This window comes from Erythrolamprus reginae, chromosome 1, assembly GCF_031021105.1.
Source record: "Erythrolamprus reginae isolate rEryReg1 chromosome 1, rEryReg1.hap1, whole genome shotgun sequence".
In the NCBI taxonomy this organism is placed as follows: domain Eukaryota; kingdom Metazoa; phylum Chordata; class Lepidosauria; order Squamata; family Dipsadidae; genus Erythrolamprus; species Erythrolamprus reginae.
The window spans coordinates 75,240,414-75,261,693 of record NC_091950.1 but is presented as its reverse complement, the minus strand read 5'-3'; the positions used below and the strand labels follow the sequence as shown (position 1 = coordinate 75,261,693).

Sequence of the window (21,280 nt, the reverse complement as noted above, 5' to 3'; positions counted from 1 at the left end):
TCATCATAGCTTCAGGGGACTTAGCTGGCTTCTGACAGCAATTTTGCAGTTAAAACCTTGGCTTCTGCTCATAAGCGGGTTTAGCAGAAACACTACAACAAATGACGAAGGCTTTCTGCTACTTGGGAGACTGTTAATCTTTATTACACTTTTATCAAATATATATCGCTGCACTCCATTTGGAATAGCGCTGCTGAATATAAAAGGATTTGTTTCTTCCTATGTAAGGATCTCCTACTGAGAGCACTGTGCAGAAATATATCTTGGCCTTTCTTTGAAGCACGGTGGAATGGGGACCTAAGAAGCTATTTGGCAAACAGGTCTGGCATATGTTTCTTTACCGCATTGAAAATAGCAATGAGGTTATTGGGTGGTAAGTAAATATAGCCACATGCTGCTCCCTTACCCTCAATTTAAAATAAATACATATAAATAATTGTTCTCACGCTTTAATAAGGGTGGACAGTGTTAATATAAACTGTTATGGCAGGTGGAACACAGTGAGCTATGTTCTACACCTTACATAGTAAAATTTGTTTATTAAAGCTTTTGTTGAGAATACATACATGTTATCAGGTCGGAGGTTTACTTTGGTATGTTTTCCTCTTCACTTTCAAGTGGCTTAATGGCAATCCTCCTGGTCAAATATGCCCCCCCCTTTTTTTCCGGAGGAATTATCTTTGTTAATTTTATGGCCATACTTAACTACTGATGTACTGCGCTAAGGAATTACTTGGTAACAAGGTTTTTATGTGCTTGCTCCTGGGTATTTTATTATTACTATTACTATTATTATTATTATTTTCATGATGTGCCGGATCCTGGAGCAGTTGCGCATGGAAGTCATTATGTCTCCATGAATGGTGCTACTAATATGCTGAATTTTACCACATTTCTAAATGTAAAGTTGTACTGAGGCTATAACAGTACGGGTGCAGTTGGTAGCAGGCCTTTTTCTGTACCAATGAAACTGAAAGATACTATTAATCATAACTACAGCCTGCAGATCCCCATGTCATTACCATGCTGAAGGTTGGAAATCTCCTAATTTCTGGTTAATCCCCTCAGGATTAAGACGAGGAACCGGATTGTGGGGGCAATTGTCTGGCTCTGTTTGAAAAGTGCTATGGCTGACATGTTGCGAGCCGCCATGAGTCTAAGGAGAAGGGCGGCATAAAAATCGAATAAATAAATAAATAAATTAGTCAGTTTATCTCAGCCCCTTTAGTTTGTTCATAAGGAATGGTGTAGTCACTTACTGGAATGGGGGGCTTGCAAGAACGCTAAGCATTGAAGTTATCTGAATCAAATGCACGCTTGAGCTGATTTTAGCTTGATATGAGTTATGAAGCATTATATTAATTGTTTTAGTGAATAATAATTTAGAAAATGTTATTATCATGAACAATATTGAAGTCATGGTGTCAGCTTGGTACCATTGATATTATGGTTATATTGATTAAGTCATGTCGGTAAAGCTAATCCATGCGCTAATGGTAAAGAAAGCATTGGCATGGGCCTTTGCTTAGCTTCATAAATTTCTTGCAATTATTCTACTCCCTGGGTGAGCAGGCAGGGCCGTGGAGCATATTGGCTAATCACCCTGGCATTTTAGTGCTGGCGGAAGAGTATTATGATCGCCTGAGAGGAATACAGGAACATGGGTCTGCAACTATGGTGTACAGCTGGCCCATCGGTGGAGGGAAGCAAGACAGCAACAGGAGGCCCAGTCCGTTAACAGGGAGTATGTGTGCATGGGCAGGCGGTTGGCAGCCACATGGCATAGGCTGGGGCGCAGGGTAACCAGAATTGGTGGACGGCGCCATCGCTCAAGCAAAGGAGTGCAGGTTGGACCACATGGTTACATGCCATCATGTAGGGGCAACAGGTGGGCTTAGCTCTCCCAACAAAAGACCTTGGTGTCAAACTACTTGAGGATAGGGGGAATGATCAAGAGATGGTCCAAGGAAAGGACTCAGATTGGGGAGAAATTAGTAAGCCACTATACATTGCCCAGTTTCAGGGGCAGCGGTCATTGGATGAGACCCAGATCCTCACCCAACGAGGCGAGGCTGTTTCACACGACAGCCATAAAAATGGCCTTTGGGACATGGTAGGTCTGCAAGGTGCTGTCATGATCGCATAGTAGTGGATCATGCAAGGTTCCCCGGGCCTGCAAACTGATGTTAAATGGGGGCTACGGCAGCCGCGTTGGTTACGCATGGTGGCTGACCAGTAACGCAGATGGGGGATTGATCACTGGCCGGGTATATCAAGCAAGGATATATGCCGGGGTATGATGGACTCAGTGCAAGTAAAACAATGAAGCCAGGGAATGGTCCCCCTTTTTACCACAAGACAGGCCTCCACTGAATAAATAACAGTTAAGGGCCGATATCGGGTGGTATTCCCTCAACAATACTGAATGCAGGTTTCAACAAGTTCTCAGCAAAGTAATGAATCCGGTGGCAGATGGAAGTCAGTGGCTTTCATGAAGTAGATTCAGAGCACCTGAGTACAAGCGCTTTTGGGATCGGGTGGCTAACACTGTCTTTTTATCCTTATTGTTTCTCTAGGTCCTGGCCCTGCTCCACTTTATTACGTGCGAAGTGCGAAGGAGCTGCCCTTCCATTGCCCACAATAGCGAACTGCGGCCACAGCATGGCTTGGTGGCTGAACGTTGAGCTGCAACATTATTTTCAGGAATATGGAGGTTGCTGAGTTGCTGGGGCTTCAGCAAAAGGCTCGAGCTCGGAGGTCTTCGTTGGAGACGGGTCTCTTCCATTGTGAAAAGTCGGGAGCAGTGATGGGCCGGACCCAGATTGTTGGTGTTGCACACGGGTGGCAATGACCTGGTGATGGTGAAGGACTTGGCTCAGTGGCGTCAAGTCATGGCAGTCCCCCGGGGCTTGCAGAGCATATGGAACAGATTGCTGGTGTTGCACACGGGTGGCAACGACCTGGTGGTGGTGAAGGACTTGGCCCAGTGGCGTCAAGTCGTAGCAGTCCCCCGGGGCTTGCAGAGCATATGGAACAGATTGTTGGTCTTGCACACAGGTGGCAACGACCTGGTGTCGGTGAAGGACTTGGCACAGTGATGTCATGTCATGGTGAACCACCGGTCGTACGGGGCCTACGGCCGTGGTGTGTGGTTCTGGTGTGTGGTTCTGATACCCCCCACATGGAGGGGAGGCGGAGTCGCCGTCGCACCAACAGCTGTTGACGGGACCAGGTTATGGGTTAACTTGGCAGGGGGAGGCAAAGTGATCTGACACATGGGCATGTGTTTTTAACCCCCCCTAGCTTTCACTGGGTCAATTTAGGAAGATGTCAGGAGTGGCAATTTTACACAGACCTGCAGTGGTGCCTGCGTGAGCTGGAGCAGGCTTAGGTGGGGATCTGGGGGCCAAGATAGAGATCTGACCCCCTGCTGTGGCAGAAACGGGGCGGAAAGGGTATCAGTAGCAACTGTGTGTTCTCCTTTGGGCATCTTTTGTAAGATGATTGGCACCCCCATTGCACAACTCATGCTTCCTCCACGGACAGAGAGGTGTGAAGGGGGTGCCCTTGGGGCTCACCTACGTCATTTCCGGTTCCGGGTCATGCAAGGCGAGCCCTCCCACATGCTGGGCGTGGCTTACTGGTCGGGAGTAGGCGGAGCATGCCTCACCCTGACCAGGCATGGAGTAACGCCCATTTGAGTTGCCCAAGTATGTTGTGTTCAGGAAACTCCGCCCCATTTAGCGACCCCTGCAGGTCTTTCTGTTAATATTTTAATAAAGTGACCCATTTTACCCAGCTTGGTGTCCGAGTGTTCATTTCCCGTCCAAGGCAAATGAGAGGCCAGGCGAAATAATGCCTGGACGAAAATTGCCAATGGCGGGAAGCAACTCGGCTCCCCCCATCAGCTGTGGGGCGTTCCCCGCGTTAGCGCGGGAACGCCCCAGAGCAATCAGCGGCCGCTCGGGCATTCTGGGAAAGCCGAGGGGGCGTGGGCGTGTGCCCTTTATCAGGGTTTGCTTGCCCCCCCGGCTTCTCTTGCCCCCCGAGCTCGCCGCAGAACGGACACCCACCCACCCTCCGCTCAATCCAGGATGTTTTTTATAGGTCGCCTGGTAGGGGCCGAGTAGGAATTTTTGCAATCTTTGGGCATTTGCTACGGATTGTTTTTCGCCTACTCCATCCTGGACGAGGGTAAGGATTTGTGGTTATGGGGTGCATCTGTATGTAAATAGGTTCTGATTCAGCAATTTGATGTTTATATTCTTGGTCACTATATGGCAGAAACGGGGCGGAAAGGGTATCAGTAGCAACTGTGTGTTCTCCTTTGGGCATCTTTTGTAAGATGATTGGCACCCCCATTGCACAACTCATGCTTCCTCCACGGACAGAGAGGTGTGAAGGGGGTGCCCTTGGGGCTCACCTACGTCATTTCTGGTTCCGGGTCATGCAAGGCGAGCCCTCCCACATGCTGGGCATGGCTTACTGGTCGGGAGTAGGCGGAGCATGCCTCACCCTGACCAGGCATGGAGTAACGCCCATTTGAGTTGCCCAAGTATGTTGTGTTCAGGAAACTCCGCCCCATTTAGCGACCCCTGCAGGTCTTTCTGTTAATATTTTAATAAAGTGACCCATTTTACCCAGCTTGGTGTCCGAGTGTTCATTTCCCGTCCAAGGCAATTGGTGGACCACTGTGTGACACAGAATGCTGGACTTGATGGGCTTTGACCTGATTCAGCATGGCTCTTCTTATGTTCTTATTCAATTTGATTTTTTTAATATGTTGCACAATAAAGATGCTTCCACTTTGGAATACTTTTGTATGATTTTATGAACAGTTAAATTAGTTCAGGCATAGCTGTAAATTTTGTAAACATAGCAATTAAAGTCTGGAGGAGTAAAGTAATTTATTGTGTGAGGAGGAGTAGAGGACTCTTCTTGTGAAGTATTTCTGGACTCCTTCAATGGTATTAATGTCTGTTATGCAGTGTTGATTCCATACAGGTGAGCTGTATTCAAGAATGTGTCTGACAAATGTTTTGTATGCTCTGGTAAGTAGATTGGTGCTTCTAGAGAAGAAGCTGCGTAAAATTAAATTTGTGACTCTTAGTGCTTTTTTGGCTCCAGTCCCCTAATCATCTTTGTTGCTCTTCTCTGCACTTTTTCTAGAGTCTCAATATCCTTTTTGCATCATGGCAATCAAAACTGAATGCAGCATTCCAAGGGAGGCCTTACCAAGGCCTTGCAAAGTGATATTAACACTTAATGTGATTTTGATTCTATCCCTCTGTTAATGCAGCCTATAACTGTGTTGGCTTTTTTGGCAGCTGCTGCACACTGCAGGGTCATATTTAAATGGTTGTCCATTAAGACTCAAAGATCCCTCTCACAGTTACTACTGTTGAGCAATATATCACATATACTGCACCTATGCATTTTGTTTTCTTGCCTAAATGCAGAACCTTACTTTTTCACCATTGAATTCCATTTTGTTAGATAGCACCCATAGTTCAAGTCTGTCAAGATCCTTCTGTATTTTGCACCTATCTTCTGCCAGTTTGGTGTCATCTGCAAATTTAATAAGTTCCCCATCTATCCCCTCGTCCAAGTCATTGATGAAGATGTTGAAGAGTACTCGGCCTAAAACAGAGCCTTGGGGTACTCCACTGTATACATCCCTCCATGTAGATGTAGTTCCATTGAGCACTACATCTTGAGTGCAGTTAGTTAGACAATTTTCAATCCATCTGGAGGTGTTGCTGTCCATCCCACATTTTTCTAGTTTATTTAGTAGTAGGTTATGATCTACTTTGTCAAATTACCTGCCACTCTGACTTTAATTTGATTTATAGAAGTTTGACATAAGTATGAATCACAGAGCGACACAAAGGTAGAATTAATAAAAACACAAACTTTTATATTTGAGTCAAAATGTAGATTTGGGTGGATAATTTCTTATTTCGTCTTCTATGCAATAATCTTTGCAACATTTTCCCCATATAAGAATTGTTACTAGATTCTTGGAAGTATATGAAAGAATGGGTTTTTTAAAAAAAAGAATCTACAGAAAAATAACACATTTTTTAGACAGCATAGAAATATTATAGGAATCTTATAAAAAGTAATACCATATATGATTTGTTATACAGTGACTATACATAGGTTGTAAATGGTATGCTTAGAAACCCTAAAAATTACTAAATAGTATTTTCCATTTCATAATCTCAAACTAATCTGAGATAAGATTTGCTCATTAGATGGTTGTGCCTTGAACCATTAAAAAATTTCAGGTTACTTCTACATAGTTATAGTTGCAATGATATTTCACATGGTCCAATCTAGCACTCAGATGCAGAAAATGACTAAAACATATCATTTTCCATTACTGGGTTAAAAAAAAAAAGAGCCCTTATTTGTATTGTGTACTAAAGCTCAGTAATCGCTTCTAACTAGTTTCCCTTCTAAAAAAACCCACCTGTATGAAATATCTCATTTTCTCTCTTATTACATTAAGTTGGTATGCAATGATTCCCATGTGCCTTCAAGGATAAATCTGTAAAATGTAATTTTATATTGAATCCATGCTGTTATAAAATTTAAGATTTCGGGTAAAACTATTATCTAATAGTTTTCATTTTTTTCAATTATGTGATGCTGTGAATTTCACTGGCAGGTAGCATCAATCTGACTTTAAAAAAAGTTTTAATCTATTAATGCCTGATGGGATAAACCTGTGAAAATATCTCTGGCATGCTACTTTTTTATATTATATAAGAAACCTGTAATTTTACATGCCAGGCAAGATATCATCTCAAATTGAATGCCTATTCAAATTTATAGAACATCATTTTAAATGTACTTTTTTGTTCAAAAAAGAACCATATGTATGAAGAAACACATGAGTTCTGATCCAAGTTTACTAAAATGTGATACTAACTATAGAGCTATGTTATTTTTTGTCTCTACTAAAAGAAAAAGATGCTTTTCCCTGTGGTATTTGTCAAATTCAGGATAGAAAAATCTTTCACATAGTACAATGTTTGGTAGAAAAAGAAAAAATACCTGTACATCAAAATGCAAATATTTTAAAATAATATATTTTTTCACATTATTTGAATGGCTTAATGTCTTGCATCCCATTCTATATCATAAACATAAATATAACCAACTTTCCAAAATGTATTGCTTACATATCATTGGACAATATGCTCAAAAATTACTAAATTTAGTTGAAAAACAATTAAGCAACCCTCTTCAGCCAACTCTCTGTCATAATATAAAGCCCTCAAAGGCTCCCTATTAGATTCAGCATTTTAACCATGATTGTTGGGGAATTTTCTTCATCGGATCAGTATTAATTAATTTACAATCTTCATATGACTCACCTGATAATATTAATAATAATTAATATTACCTAGATTTTGACTACATTTCATTATATTGCAAACAATTACACTCAAAAATACAATAATAGAGTTATCTGGAAATAAGTCAAACGAATTTACAGAGTAGATGTTGTGAAAGTAGCTATACTACAATCATATATTTTTTACTGTGAAAAAGGAGGTTTTATTCTTGTAGGAAGTTAGCACAAGAGCATAAGTGCTGCCATACTTTTATATGGCCATTTTATATTATATAATCAAGTTGAACTTTTGTAAAATTCTGTAAAATTGTAATCCTGCAAATCTGATTTTTTTTGCCTGTCAATTATTAGCCATTTTCTGATAAACAGGATATGTTTTTATGCAGAAGAGTGTGGGAAGGCACAGGTTGAGAGGAAGTGGGCAGATGAAGGTGATGTGAGATTCTAGTAAATTTCTAGACTGCCAGGACGCCAAGGGAGGAGTTTGAATAATGAGATGGGAGGAGATGGGAAGAGTAGGGTGGAAACATGCTATATGTATAAATACCCAGTACTTGAATGAAGTCCCTCCCCCCTTTCTATTCAGGACCTTTGCGCAAAGATCTTAACTTTACCTTAATAAACTGTTTATTGGATATCTGTGAAATCAGTTGGTGAATTTTTATCACAAGCTTGGGGGCTTGTCTGGGATTTGAACCTGGAACCTCTTGGACCCAAACCAAGAATCATACCCCTAGACTCTTGACTTGTGCAAATTATGAAAGAAAGAATTTTTTCTTCTCATGTGGTTGCACAGCAAGACATCATCCCTGGTATCCAAACATTTAATCATGTGTCACCATACTTACCATTTAGTTGAAAAACAATTAAGCAACCCTCTTCAGCCAACTCTCTGTCATAATATAAAGCCCTCAAAGGCTCCCTATTAGATTCAGCATTTTAACCATGATTGTTGGGGAATTTTCTTCATCGGATCAGTATTAATTAATTTACAATCTTCATATGACTCACCTGATAATATTAATAATAATTCATTAAACCTGTATGATACCCAACTGCCAATGACTCTGGATAGCTTACAGTCATTAAAGAATCTGCAATAAAATCAACCAAAGATAAAAGATGGCAAGAATGAAGTAAGGATGGAATAAAGCAAGTGGTCTCATATGCCTTTGCCAAATATCAAGGTAAAGAGTGAGGTTTTCACGACTCTTCTAAACAACAGCAGAATCAGAACCTAAATCCTGGGACAGCCTTCTTCCAGAGGGCAGGTGTTTCTACACAGAATCTGCACCTTCAGGGTCTTGATAGATGACATGGTTTAATCAGAAACCCAACATGTAGCAACCCTGCAAGATTGAATTGGCCAGGCAGATAGTAGAGGAGATAAGCAGTCACTCAAGTAAGTAGGCCTAAGCCATGTCAACAAACACCAATGTGAATTGTACCTGGAAGCAAACTGACAACCAATGCAGTTTGCAAAGAAAAATATGTATGTCATACATACTTTTGTGTATCCATTGCTGCTCATGCCACTGCATTCTGCAATTGACACTTTAAGGGCAGCCCCATATAGAATATACTTGCAGTAGACATTTATATGAAAAAAACGTTTCTGGATATTTAAAATTCTAATTTCTCTTGACCTTTTCTCTCAGAAGAATTGACTTCTAATTGGCTAAATGTTCTCTCTGGTTAGAAATGTTAGTTGCTACATGCAGTCACCTCTTTCTGAACTGTTCTTTCCTTTTTAATATGACTGTACATTTGTTACAGTACAATACAAATGAATCTTTCCAATTTAGGATTTATATTCTTACTTATTCTTCCACTGCAGAAAACGATAGAATAACATCTACTACTGCTCTTTTATCCCATAAGTAATTAGTGGACCTTGAAAATATTCAAAATATATTTAAAGTTTTGAAAAAGATAATACAATTTGTATTATACAAATAAGTATTTTACCTGATAAGACAACTTCGACCAGATCACCCTCTTGGATATCAGCAGCTGACTTCACCAGCTGGAGTATATTTTCAGTAGTTGGGTCATGACGAAAAAGCAGGATTTTATCGTACATCCCATAGAAGCCACACTCAGGAAACTGTAAATGGATAGTATTAAATTTATCTTAACCATACACAAATTTTAAACATTGTTTTTTATTATTAGTTTTAACCAGAAAAATAAAAAGTAATGCAGTCATTAGTTGAGATGCTCATAATTAACTGTGCTGCAAATATAACTTCTGTAGTTTAATATATAGAGACATTTTACACAGCACAGTTCCTATATATTCATCATGAAAATATACTCTTAATCATTTTTTTAAAAAAAGTGAAAGCACTTTCCCAACCACATATATTGCTGGTAAAATCCAGAAGTATTTTTTTCCCCTCTTATACAGGGAATCATTCAATCTCAGTAGATCATCAAGTGATGTGAAGTAAAAAAATATGATATATATGAAGCTGTAATATTTTGTCAGACAATAGATCCCTCTGTTTTTTGACAACTCTTCCAAGGGTTTCAAGCCCTTCTCAATTATTTATCTTTAATATGATGGAATGCAATAAAAGTCATATAAATTTTACTTGCATAGTACAGCTTGCTCTTTCTTTTCCGCTTTTCCATCCTGTATTTTCCAGGACATCTCAAATCTGCTGTGGTAATATTCTGGACCACTCTATAGTAGCACTGAACCATATTTCTCTTCCATGTATAATCACATGTGTAGAAGCCACATGATTTTGGCAGATACAAATTGATGAAAAACAATACAGTCCTTGAAAAATGTTGTTCAATCATATATCACTATGTTTCTTGCCTACTTAAGAATTGGTAATATAAAATAGTTAATCAGAAATAAGGGCTGCCAATTAAGGAGGGGAATATGTTTGTTGTTTAAAGATGGTTATTTGCTAATTTCATCCCCTATTATTCTACTTTCCGTATTTTAGCTGAATAAAGTTGTGTTGACACTCATACATTGATCCCAAATAAACTTCCATCTAAGAAATGTTTTATTTTTCTTCCATAATTTTTCAAAAAATAAATGATAGGTCATAAAGAGGATACTTCCCTATACAGACCAAAAGCATAATAACATGCTAAGATGGCTACAAGTTCAGAGCCAGTTCTATTATTTGTCTTAGTTGTCTTCTGGCAGAAATGAAGAGATGCAAAGGAAAGAGCTTTCCCTCATAGTATTTTTTTCTTCCCAGTTATCTTCATCCTAAATCAGAATTTCTAAGTGAATTTCTCATGCAAAAACAGATATCTAAATGTTCATAGTATAACATACAGTGTGATCTTGAATATATTCTAAAAGATATCTGGCAAGAAAGCCTTTGTTTAATAAACAAATAAAAATATTCCAAATATTTTACATCAAGAATCTGGTAACATCTATCCCCAACTGTATAAATCTCTCTCAATTTCAAATTGCTCTACATAGTATAATGTTATGAAATAAATCAATGATTTTGGCATTCATAAAATTGTGTGAACCATATGAAAAGTCTGAATATCAAAAATATAACAGTCCTGTGTGATTTTTATAATTTACTTCTTTACAAATAGAAAGGAGAGGGGCAGCATATAAATCAAACGATAAACGATAAACGATAAACGATAAACGATAAACAATAAACAATAAACAATAAACAATAAACAATAAACAATTTAATTTTGGGGGCTATTAAGTCATATTTTGCTAACCTTTAACCTAAAAATAGATTTGTCAAAACTTTAGCTATAAAAACAATTTACTCTGGAGTCAATAAGCTTAGTCTTAGAATCATAACCGAAAAGAAGCTTCAAGGGGCCTGCAATTGGTCTAATGATAAATTAAACAGTTTAAAAGCTAATTAGTAAGCGACAGAAGATAATAAACTTCCTTTAGATTTGACACTGTATATCTATCTCTATCAAATTTATATGTGACAGAAAGTGACTTTGGGCAGCATACAACACTCCTGAAAGAACAATCAAGGGAATTTTTCAATCACCCAGGTCATGGTTCTGAATGGAAGAAGCTTCTTGGTTGAGAAGTAAAACATTTTCAAATGTGAGGTGGGAGGAGAAAGTCCAGCTACCTTTTGGAAAAAGCTCTTGAAAAAAACAATAAAATTAACAGCACTGAAGCAGATTCCATTTAGAACTGTAAGATTTATTTCCAAGTAAATAGGCCCAAGTATAGGCTCAAGATTTTTTTTAAAAATCATCACAAACCAAACAATAATGCATAGATAAAATACACATAACTATGTTTACAAACAAGGGCTCAAAGAAGTAAAATGTATTTTGTGAACCTCTGATCTTTAAAATTTAAATACTGTCTATGTTGACTGCATTCATGATATGCTATACATAGATTTGATTTAGAAAAATACTAGTTTTCAGCTTTCAATGGAGTATATTTTAACACTGAATATACAATGAAGGGTTTTCAAAATGCAACTGAGAACTTACAAATCCAAAATGTGACATGAATTCATAGTTTTCATTTTCTTATCCATTGTGTATTACTTAAAGAGTAAATGACCCCTCGGTTTGCATGCATATAGAAACCACATCTCCCTTTTCTAGGAAGGCAGGGAGGCTTTACAAAATTTCTTCTCTCTTTTAAGATAAGTGATCAATTCTTTTCCTGCAGAAGAACAAGAGGATTTTCCACCATTATAATTTTATATGGCATGGCTGGGATTTCAATGATAGTAATCTATACTGCATTCCACCACTCATTTTTTATGTTCAGCTGGCCTTTCAATATTTCTCTACCTCTCCTTTTTCCACCTACCTTAGATTATTAGTGCCATGCTGATTTCACTCAGTTTTCTAAAGTTAATTACGCTCATTGAGTTCTGCTGTTGCCCTGTTTTCATGAAAGTTTCATAATTCTCTTCATTCTTCGTGCTTTGGTAATATAGTACTTTCTTTGTTTTAAGGGGTTTTCCCCCCATAAATTTTAAATTATCTGTTGATTGGTTCTTTTCCTCTCAATTTCCTTCTTCCCTTGGAGTCTTTCAGAGCCAAAAGCCTGTTATAGCTTTCCTTTCACTCTTAGCAGGGCAAAAACCTGCAAACTCTTTTCTTTCAGCCTTTAAATTCTTTCTTTGGGTAGGACAAGGATGAATTTGGCTTGCTAAAATAAACAGCTTTTGTTCTATATAGTGCTGTGACAAATTTTGCCACCTACTTTCAGGCAAATCTTTGGTCCTGTAAAATACATTGGGGTTTTTTTTAATGCCTTTCTTTGCAGAGAGGGAAGAATTTCTTTTAAAAACATTGCAGAGGTGGCAAGAAAGGTTATTTTTGCACTGTGAAATGCATAAGGTGGCAAAGAAGCCTTTTCTCTCACACTTTAACACTAAAAATGCCTCAAGTGTGTTTAAAGCACAGCAACACTTCACTCATACAACTTTTTAAGTCAGAGTACTACCCAGACAAATCACATAAAGAGAATTAACCTGCATGATTTTGATTCTGTAGATGCAGGCAAACCTCCTTTTAAATGCTTTTGTGGCTACTCTACCTAAGACTAGTATCTGGTATATTTCTTAGCTACTGGTTCCATTGCTAATGGAGCCTAAAAGACAGAGTTTATGCACCTCATTGACAATTACCGGTATTTCAATTTTTAAAGTTAATTTAATTTATTAAATTTATAGGCTGCCCAACTCCTTGTGAACTCTGGGCAGTGTACAACAATAAAAACAATATAAAAGCAGTTAAGCCCCTGAATGAAAAACATTCATATATTCCTGGCCGGAGCTGGATGATATAGCTCAATGATCTCAGGCCTACTGGCAGAGCCAGATTTTCAAGGCTTTCTGGAAGGCCAGGGGTGTGAGGGCACTTGGTTCCAGAGAGCCGGAGCCACCACAGAGAAGGCCCTTCCATATGGCCCTGCCAATCAGCACTTTTTGGCTGACAGGACTCTGAGAAGGTAACCCTGTGGGCCCTAATCAGTCGCTGGGAGGTATGTGGCAGAAGACAGTTTCGTAAGTAGTCTGGCCCTAAGCATGGAAGGCTTTATAGGTGATCATCAACACCTTAAATTGTGCCCTGAGATCTATTGGAAGCAGTGCAGCTCGTGGAGTGTTGGAGTAATGTGGTTGTACCTAGTTGTACCTATCCACAACTGCTCACGCGGCTGCATTCTGGACTAATTGTAGTCTTTTTAAGGGTAGCCCCTTAAAATTAATTATGTGCATTGCAGTAGTTGAACTGTGAGGTGATGAGGGCATGAGTGACTGTGATTAGGGCATGAAAGGCTGTGAGAAGAAATTTGCAATCCAAATAGGGCCACAACAATTGTCAATCATAAAGCTGATTCCTTAGTCACATTTTCCACCATTCTCCTTCACTTTCATTAGCAGAGTTTGCAGACCGTTTTCATTTTCAGTTGTTAGAATGGTTTCATCTAAATAATGCAATTTATTGACATTTCTTCCTCCAATTTTAAAAACATGCATACGTTCTTCCAATCCAGTACTCTCAATATCTGTTCAGCATATAAACTGAATAAATAATGAGACCATAAAAACTTTTCTCTTTGCTTTACTGATCTGTTTCATCATGTTCCATTTTGACTGTGGTTTCATTTCTTTATATGTCTATAAGTATTAATTTTGCATATGGATAATTGAATATTTCCCCTTTTCCTAAGGACATTCCACAGCTTTGCCTACTGAAAAATGAAAGTATAAGTATAACCAACAAGAATAAAATACTGTTGTGAATAGAGGATTAAAGAAATCAATAAAGTGCTGATTATTTAACAGGACAAAAATGGGAAAACAACAGTGCAATAAATGGAAAAATAGGATTGTGAATGACAGGGCTGCAAGATTTTTGAGATGAAATAACAAGACCTTTAAACTATAGCTGTGGTACTTTGTATGAGTCCAGAGTACCATCTGATTCCAGACCATGAAATAGCTGTAACTTAAGTATATAGACATTTTTTTTGAAAAGGTTGCTGACCATTGTGGCTCCAGGTAGCAATTAAAACCTCTTTGAGAAAGAAGGCAAATTCCTAAAAAAGTTTTATCATACTTTATGATAACAATTACATTTTAGTCATAAATTTCTCTCCCATAAATAACATGGGCTGGACTAATAAAGACACCCCATATAAAAATCACTGCTAGGCTTATGGTTGAACAGAGATGAAGTAACTTTATTCCTACACAGAAGATTGGTTCTACAAAGTGAAAGAGAGTTTTTGTTCCACTTGCTTTCCAGAACTAGGCCACAACATTAAGTTCAGGATCATAGACAAAACAAGCCCATGATCTCCCTCCAAATAAAGCACAGGTAGTCCTCAACTAATGACAAAAATTGGGACTAGAATTTCCCTCATAAGTCATTGCAGTCGTAAGTCATCACATGACCACATTCAATTTTGAGATCATTTTTACAACAGTCATAAGTTGAGTCATAGTATCATCAATTGAGTTGTGCGGTTATAAGTGTGAATCCAGGTTAACCAATGGCAGATTCGCAATCCCATGTCCACAGGATACTGCAACCAGTCATAAACATGAGCTGGTTGTCAACACCTGAATTTCAATCGTGTGACCGTGGGGGTTGGGTGATGGTCATAACTTTAAATAAAGATCTGAACAGAGGCTGTCATTAATTTGCATCATGGGAGTTCCAGGTCTTTCTGCACTCAATTGCAAGTAAAATGTCTGGATTTGAAAGCACTAAAAATCATTAAATCATAGTTTGGTTACCAAATATCAGGCTAAATCCTGGGATGACTGCAGAGGAAACTTTAGGAGCTGTAGGAAAAGGAAAAGGAACTGTAAGAGGTTTGCCATTGTACCTAATCTTGACCTCTGTGATACTTCAATAGGGAAAAGAGATTACTCACTCCTGATTTCAACAAAGCCAATATATCATATAGAAACATAGAAGACTGACGGCAGAAAAAGACCTCATGGTCCATCTAGTCTGCCCTTATACTATTTCCTGTATTTTATCTTACAATGGATATATGTTTATCCCAGGCATGTTTAAATTCGGTTATTGTGGATTTACCAACCACGTCTGCTGGAAGTTTATTCCAAGGATCTACTACTCTTTCAGTAAAATAATATTTTCTCATGTTGCCTATGATCTTTCCCCCACACTTTAGAGTCATCGGCGAATAGGCAAACCTTCCCTACCAAACCTTCCCCTATGTCACTCACAAACATATTAAAAAGAATAGGACCCAGAACAGACCCTTGTGGCACACCGCTTGTAACCTGTCTCTGCTCAGAATACTCGCCATTAACAATAACTCTCTGATGTCTATGCTTCAGCCAGCTTGAAATCCACTGAACTATCCAGGGATTAAGTCCAATCTTCACTAATTTATCTATCAGCTCTTTATGTGGAACCGTATCAAAGGCTTTGCTGAAGTCCAGATAGGCAATATCCACGGCACCACCTTGATCCAACACCTTTATGACATAGTCAAAGAACTCAATGAGATTAGTCTGACACGATTTGCCTTCAGTAAAGCCATGCTGATTTGGGTCCAATAAGTTATTGTTTTTTAGATGCTGATTTATCCTCTTTTTGAGTAGAGTCTCCATCATTTTAACTACAACTGATGTCAAGCTAACTGGCCTGTAGTTACCAGCTTCTTCTCTACTGCCCTTCTTGTGGATAGGCACAACACTGGCCATTCTCCAATCCTCAGGAACATCTCCTGTTAACAGGGATTGGTTAAACAAATCAGTCAGGGGGGTAGCAATGACAGATCTGAGTTCTTTAAGAACTCTGGGGTGGATGCCATCTGGACCCATTGCCTTATTTATCTTTAATCTTTCAAGTTCTTCTAAGACATCGGCTTCTAAGATCACTGGAGCTGAATCCGTACAGCTGGAAGCAATGCTATATCCCTCTATAGTATTATTTTGTAAGGTGTCTTTTGAGAAAACTGAACAGAAGTAGCTATTGAAATGGTCAGCGATCTCCTTATTCCCATCAATGCATGTATTATTCCCGGTACTATAGAAGAGATTAAAGAAAGAAGAAGAAAGGAGTTATTTGGTTTTTGAATGCCTCTAATCATGTGACTGTGGTACATTCAATCTGAACAGAAAAATCATTGCTTCCCAAGGAGATACAATCTTCCTATGGAAAAGAGAAAAATACTGAGAAAAAGGAAATAATGTGGCCATCTATATCTCTATTTATAGATCTCTCTATTTCGAGCTTGAAACAGTAGGAAACAGTAGTTTAAGAGGAAAAGACCAAAATTACACAGGAGAAGTCAATTTGGGAGGGTCTTGAAGAAAGGAGAGGTGGCACGATATAAGGATTCATAGAGGCATGTAAAGCAAAATGTACATTATGTTAGTCACCATGTTTGTATTAAAATGTTAGGAGTTTTTGTTTTCTTTTTAAACTTTAGACTCCATTTAAAAGTCATTTATAAAGAAGCTTTGTAGTAAATATTCTGAAATGAACAGACTTAAGCCTATACATCTGCATTCAGTTGAAACTATGTATTATTCTTAGTTGATTATCAAAAAAGAATAGAAGCACATTCTTTTGGTACAATGTAGATTCTCTCTCTCTCTCTTTGCCACATTCTTTTCTGCCCTTCAGTGTTTCCTTGGGGTTTGCAAATATTTAAAATTTGAGCTCCTGAAATTTGAGTTCCGGGACTATGGGTTGTTTCATACAATAAAATTGCTGACATACTGTATTATATATTCAGTTTGATGGTGGGTGAAAACATAGCCACCCCCTAGTCAATTGTTACTGACTTCTGAATAGTTGACAATAAAATTCCATTCGTCCTGTTTGTGAATCATGCTATGAATCTTTAAATTTATTTGTAATAAATAAATTTAGACAGTTAATCTCAAATGAATGGCTCTATTCTAGTATTCACTAATGCATACTTCAGCCTAACACCCAAACAGCTTTATTCTGGAGATATTCTACATAATAATTTATGCATTTTATTTTATTGTAATTCTTGCTTATGCCTTACTCTCTCTGAAATAAAATTGGGATTGAAGTTAACAAAAGTCTGCAACAGAGAAAAATCCTACTTTGTATTTGTTACATGAATCACTAATCTGAACATGAATGTTGATAGGATTAAGACGAGAGATTAGTAATTTATACTAAAATGAGTTAAGAACATGCTTCCTTAGCAGGACCTCTGACATCTTAAAGTGATCCATTTATATTCAGTTTGGGTACAGAAAAACAACCAGTTCCATGAAATCTAGATGAAAGGAGATCAGGAAATCAGGATGAAAGATCACAGACATAAAATAGCAACCTTGTATAAGTAATTAACTTCACTGCACAAGGCCCTTAATAATCAATGTATTTCTTGCAACATGGTGGATATCTCACACCAATACAATAATTCCATTCACTCATTCATTCATTTTGTGAAGACAAATATTACTCTGACCATTAGTTGATTATAAACAAATTTTAAAATGTTCTCCCAAATAATATTTTCTAGCTAATAATTACCATCTTGAAATGCACAGACATTTTGCTTTAGCAGGCTTTGAAAACATTGCTTTATAAAGACAATAGTAATTATTTTGTATGATCAGCCTGAAACAGAAATGCTGGAGGCAAGCTTTCAAAATTTTGTTTGAATTTTTCAAAATTCAATTTTGATACCCAGCCAACTTAACTATGTGACTCTAGGTGGCTTACAATTCTAAAGTTTAATATAATTAAATTATAATTAAAACAAGGAAGACATCCATGAAATAAATGAATACAAACAGCAGTTGTGATTATATTCTGCATCCTATCTATACAGAAACATTTAAGCCTTGCCATTCAGCCTAGTCAAGAGGAATCCATTAAGAACTACCGGAAACAACATATGGTATATTTTAGCCTTTATGAAATACATTCACTTTGTATTCATAACATTTCTTTTAAGAATTTGGAATTTTACTCCCTACAAAGCTTTCTCACAAATTGATTTTTTATCATTTTTCTTTATCTCTTTTCAGAAACTCCTTCACTAGTTTACAAAACTCTTCTTTTGTAAATTCAAGAGAAGAAAGCAATCCAAGTCACTTTTCTGATTTGTTATTTCTATATCTTCTTTAATTATCAAGACATCAACCAGTTTAAATCGAGCACATCATCTTTTACCAATTTATTCATATTCGGACAAATTTAAAACTATATTCATATCAATCTCACTCTGTTTTATCCAGTAAAGTCAGTTCTTCAGGATCCAATGAAGACAATTTTAAAATTAATTTCTGAATGGGTTGTTACCAAATATCCTTGAATTCTTTTGCACCAAAATAATGTTGCTTCATTCTGTATTAATGGCTCTCTGCTCCTTTAATAATGAACTTTATTTCTTTCTGGTTCTTTCTTGCCAACCTTCAAAGAACCTTATCATGTCCCTTATCTGTTCACCTGGTCTTCTTTCCCCTGCAGTTCTTGGCTAAGGCCCAGTCCAACATTATGCCCAATTATTTTGTTGAAACATTTTCTTTTCTTATGAGTAGCTACTTTCCTTGCAATTGAGTTAATTTTTGACCAAAAAACTTTCCGTTGTACGTTATCATAAGGTAGCAGGCAAGAAATATATAACCTCATACGTTACATTGCATTCTTTTTAAGCTAATGCGTTTTCAGGAGGATGTATACGTGTTAATCATTATGCCAGATTAAAATGTTCCACGCAGGTTCCTAGGCCTTAACTCATGTTAATTTATTCAGCACACATGTTAGCACTAGACAAAGTATTTTGAAATAATGATATCAAATAAAGTCATGTCTTCTTATAATGTTCTTACTTTCTACTTTGCTTCATGATCGCTAAGTACAAAATGGAGCAAGGGGACCTCGACAGCCATCTGTTTATTTAAATCTCATTTCTGTAAAGTCTAAGCCCAATATAATGACATTCAGAACTGCATTATCACCATGTGGAAATGTTTTCTTGTTTTGCTTTGTTTTGAATGAACATAGCCCCTGTAATTTAAAAAGTGTGCTTTATAGTCAAAAAATAATAATAATAATTTATTAGATTTGTATGCCACCCCTCTTCGGAGACTTAGAGTGGCTCACAACAGTGATAAATAATGTAACAAATCCAATACTTAAAAAGACATCTAAAATCCCATATCATTAAAATAACCATACAACTCAGTCATACCATACATAAACCATATTAGCCTGGGGATACTTCAATTACCCCATGTCTGGCGACATAGGTAGGTTTTCAGTAACTTACAAAAGGCAAGGAGGGTGGGGGAAGTTCTCATCTCCGGGGGGAGTTGATTACAGAGGGCCGGGGCCGCCACAGAGAAGGCTCTTCCCCTGGGGCCCACCAGATGACATTGTTTAGTCAACGGGACCCGGAGAAGGCCAACTCTGTGGGACCTTATCAGCCACTGGGATTCATGCGGCAGAAGATGGTCCGGAAGATATTCTGCTTAGTTAACAATATACCATCTGCAGGAAACCTGATGTTCATTATGTTTTTAATTACTTTAAGAACAAAGACTTGCAACATTGGAAAATCTTATGAGATTTTCAATGTTCTGATGAGATATCAAGTTTGAGATAATTGAAATCTTTGGCGATATATTCCATTTCAGGACATTTTAACAAACAAACCTGGTAACTATACCATGACATAAGATTGAATTTAGCCTGAAGATTATTGAGTTCTATTTTGACATTATTTGTCAATCCATTTATTATGCCTTACTTAAGTACAGTAACTGCTTTAACTTGAAATGAGAATTCAGTCCTAATTTCCAGATTGCCTTACACAACTAATAAGAAATGTTAGAGGTTAAATAGGTTAAATAGAACTGTTAATGACCTCAAAGATAGAACAAGATTGAACAGAGAGCCACCTGCATTACTCATGCACATTCAAGGGAATACAATAGAACTGTTATGTAGCTGATATTCAACACATATAAAATTTCCAAAACTACATTTAAAAGAGTATGATATAGTCTCACAGTTATGTTATTTCCTTGGTCAGAAAAGGTCATTCATAACCTAGATACTGCAGTTTTAGTGCCCCAAATCAAAATCATGCAAGTCTATATGCACCATGAATTTTGAATCAGCCTTATTTATATTTGTACAGAAAGAACCAACTATTTACGACTCAGAAAAAAGAACACAAGCACAAGAAAGAATATTCTTTCTGCACCAACTCAGATAGCTCAAACTGCCCAAGGAGCTGATGATTCGGTTCTATAAAGGAATTATTGAGTCTGTATCTTATGGTTCTTGATTAATGTATTTTTTTCTTTTATGTACAATGAAGGCATATGCACCAAAGACAAATTCATTTTGTGTCCAATCAATAAAGAATTCTATTCTATTCTATTTTGTTACAGGAAAAGTATATAATGAGTTAAATTACACAAATATCTCTTTTTAAAACCAATACATTTTCAACCCTGAAATATTAAAAAATAAAATGTACTGCCAAGAATTCCTCTGAGATAATATAAAACATGGAGATACATGTAAACTTAACAAAAGAGCATAGGTATTTATTTCTGCATTGTGAGAGCACTATAATTTTAGCCAACTAGTAGGTGGTACTTTTGAACAAAATGGAGCTGATAAAGCCATACATTTCTCTACTATAAATATAACAGTCATTTTTCAAGAAGGCTTCAGAATATGAAGCTCTCTTTAAAGCTTTTAGAAATTTGCATAACGACTCATGCAAGGAGAAGGAAAAACCATTTTTAAAAGAAATTAGTCAAGTTATAAAATCTGTATAAGCTTTAATTTTACATATTTTGCAATTTTATGATTCAAAGCTGTAAAGAAATAATAAAACTATTGTGCATGCAATATTTATCTCTTTATAAAATACATATAGCATATACATATAAGTACCCAAGTACATATACTTCC

At 37.3% G+C, this 21,280-nt stretch overlaps 1 protein-coding gene across 3 annotated transcripts in view; it reads right to left on the bottom strand.

Moving 5' to 3' along the window:
* Nucleotides 1-21,280, bottom strand: part of PRKD1 (protein kinase D1) — a 121,695-nt gene that overhangs the window by 57,138 nt on the left and 43,277 nt on the right. For all 3 annotated transcript variants that reach the window (XM_070756136.1, XM_070756118.1, XM_070756126.1), the window contains exon 2: nucleotides 9,335-9,473. In XM_070756136.1, coding sequence (XP_070612237.1) covers nucleotides 9,335-9,473 — 139 coding nt within the window. The remainder of the gene's footprint in view (nucleotides 1-9,334; nucleotides 9,474-21,280) is intronic.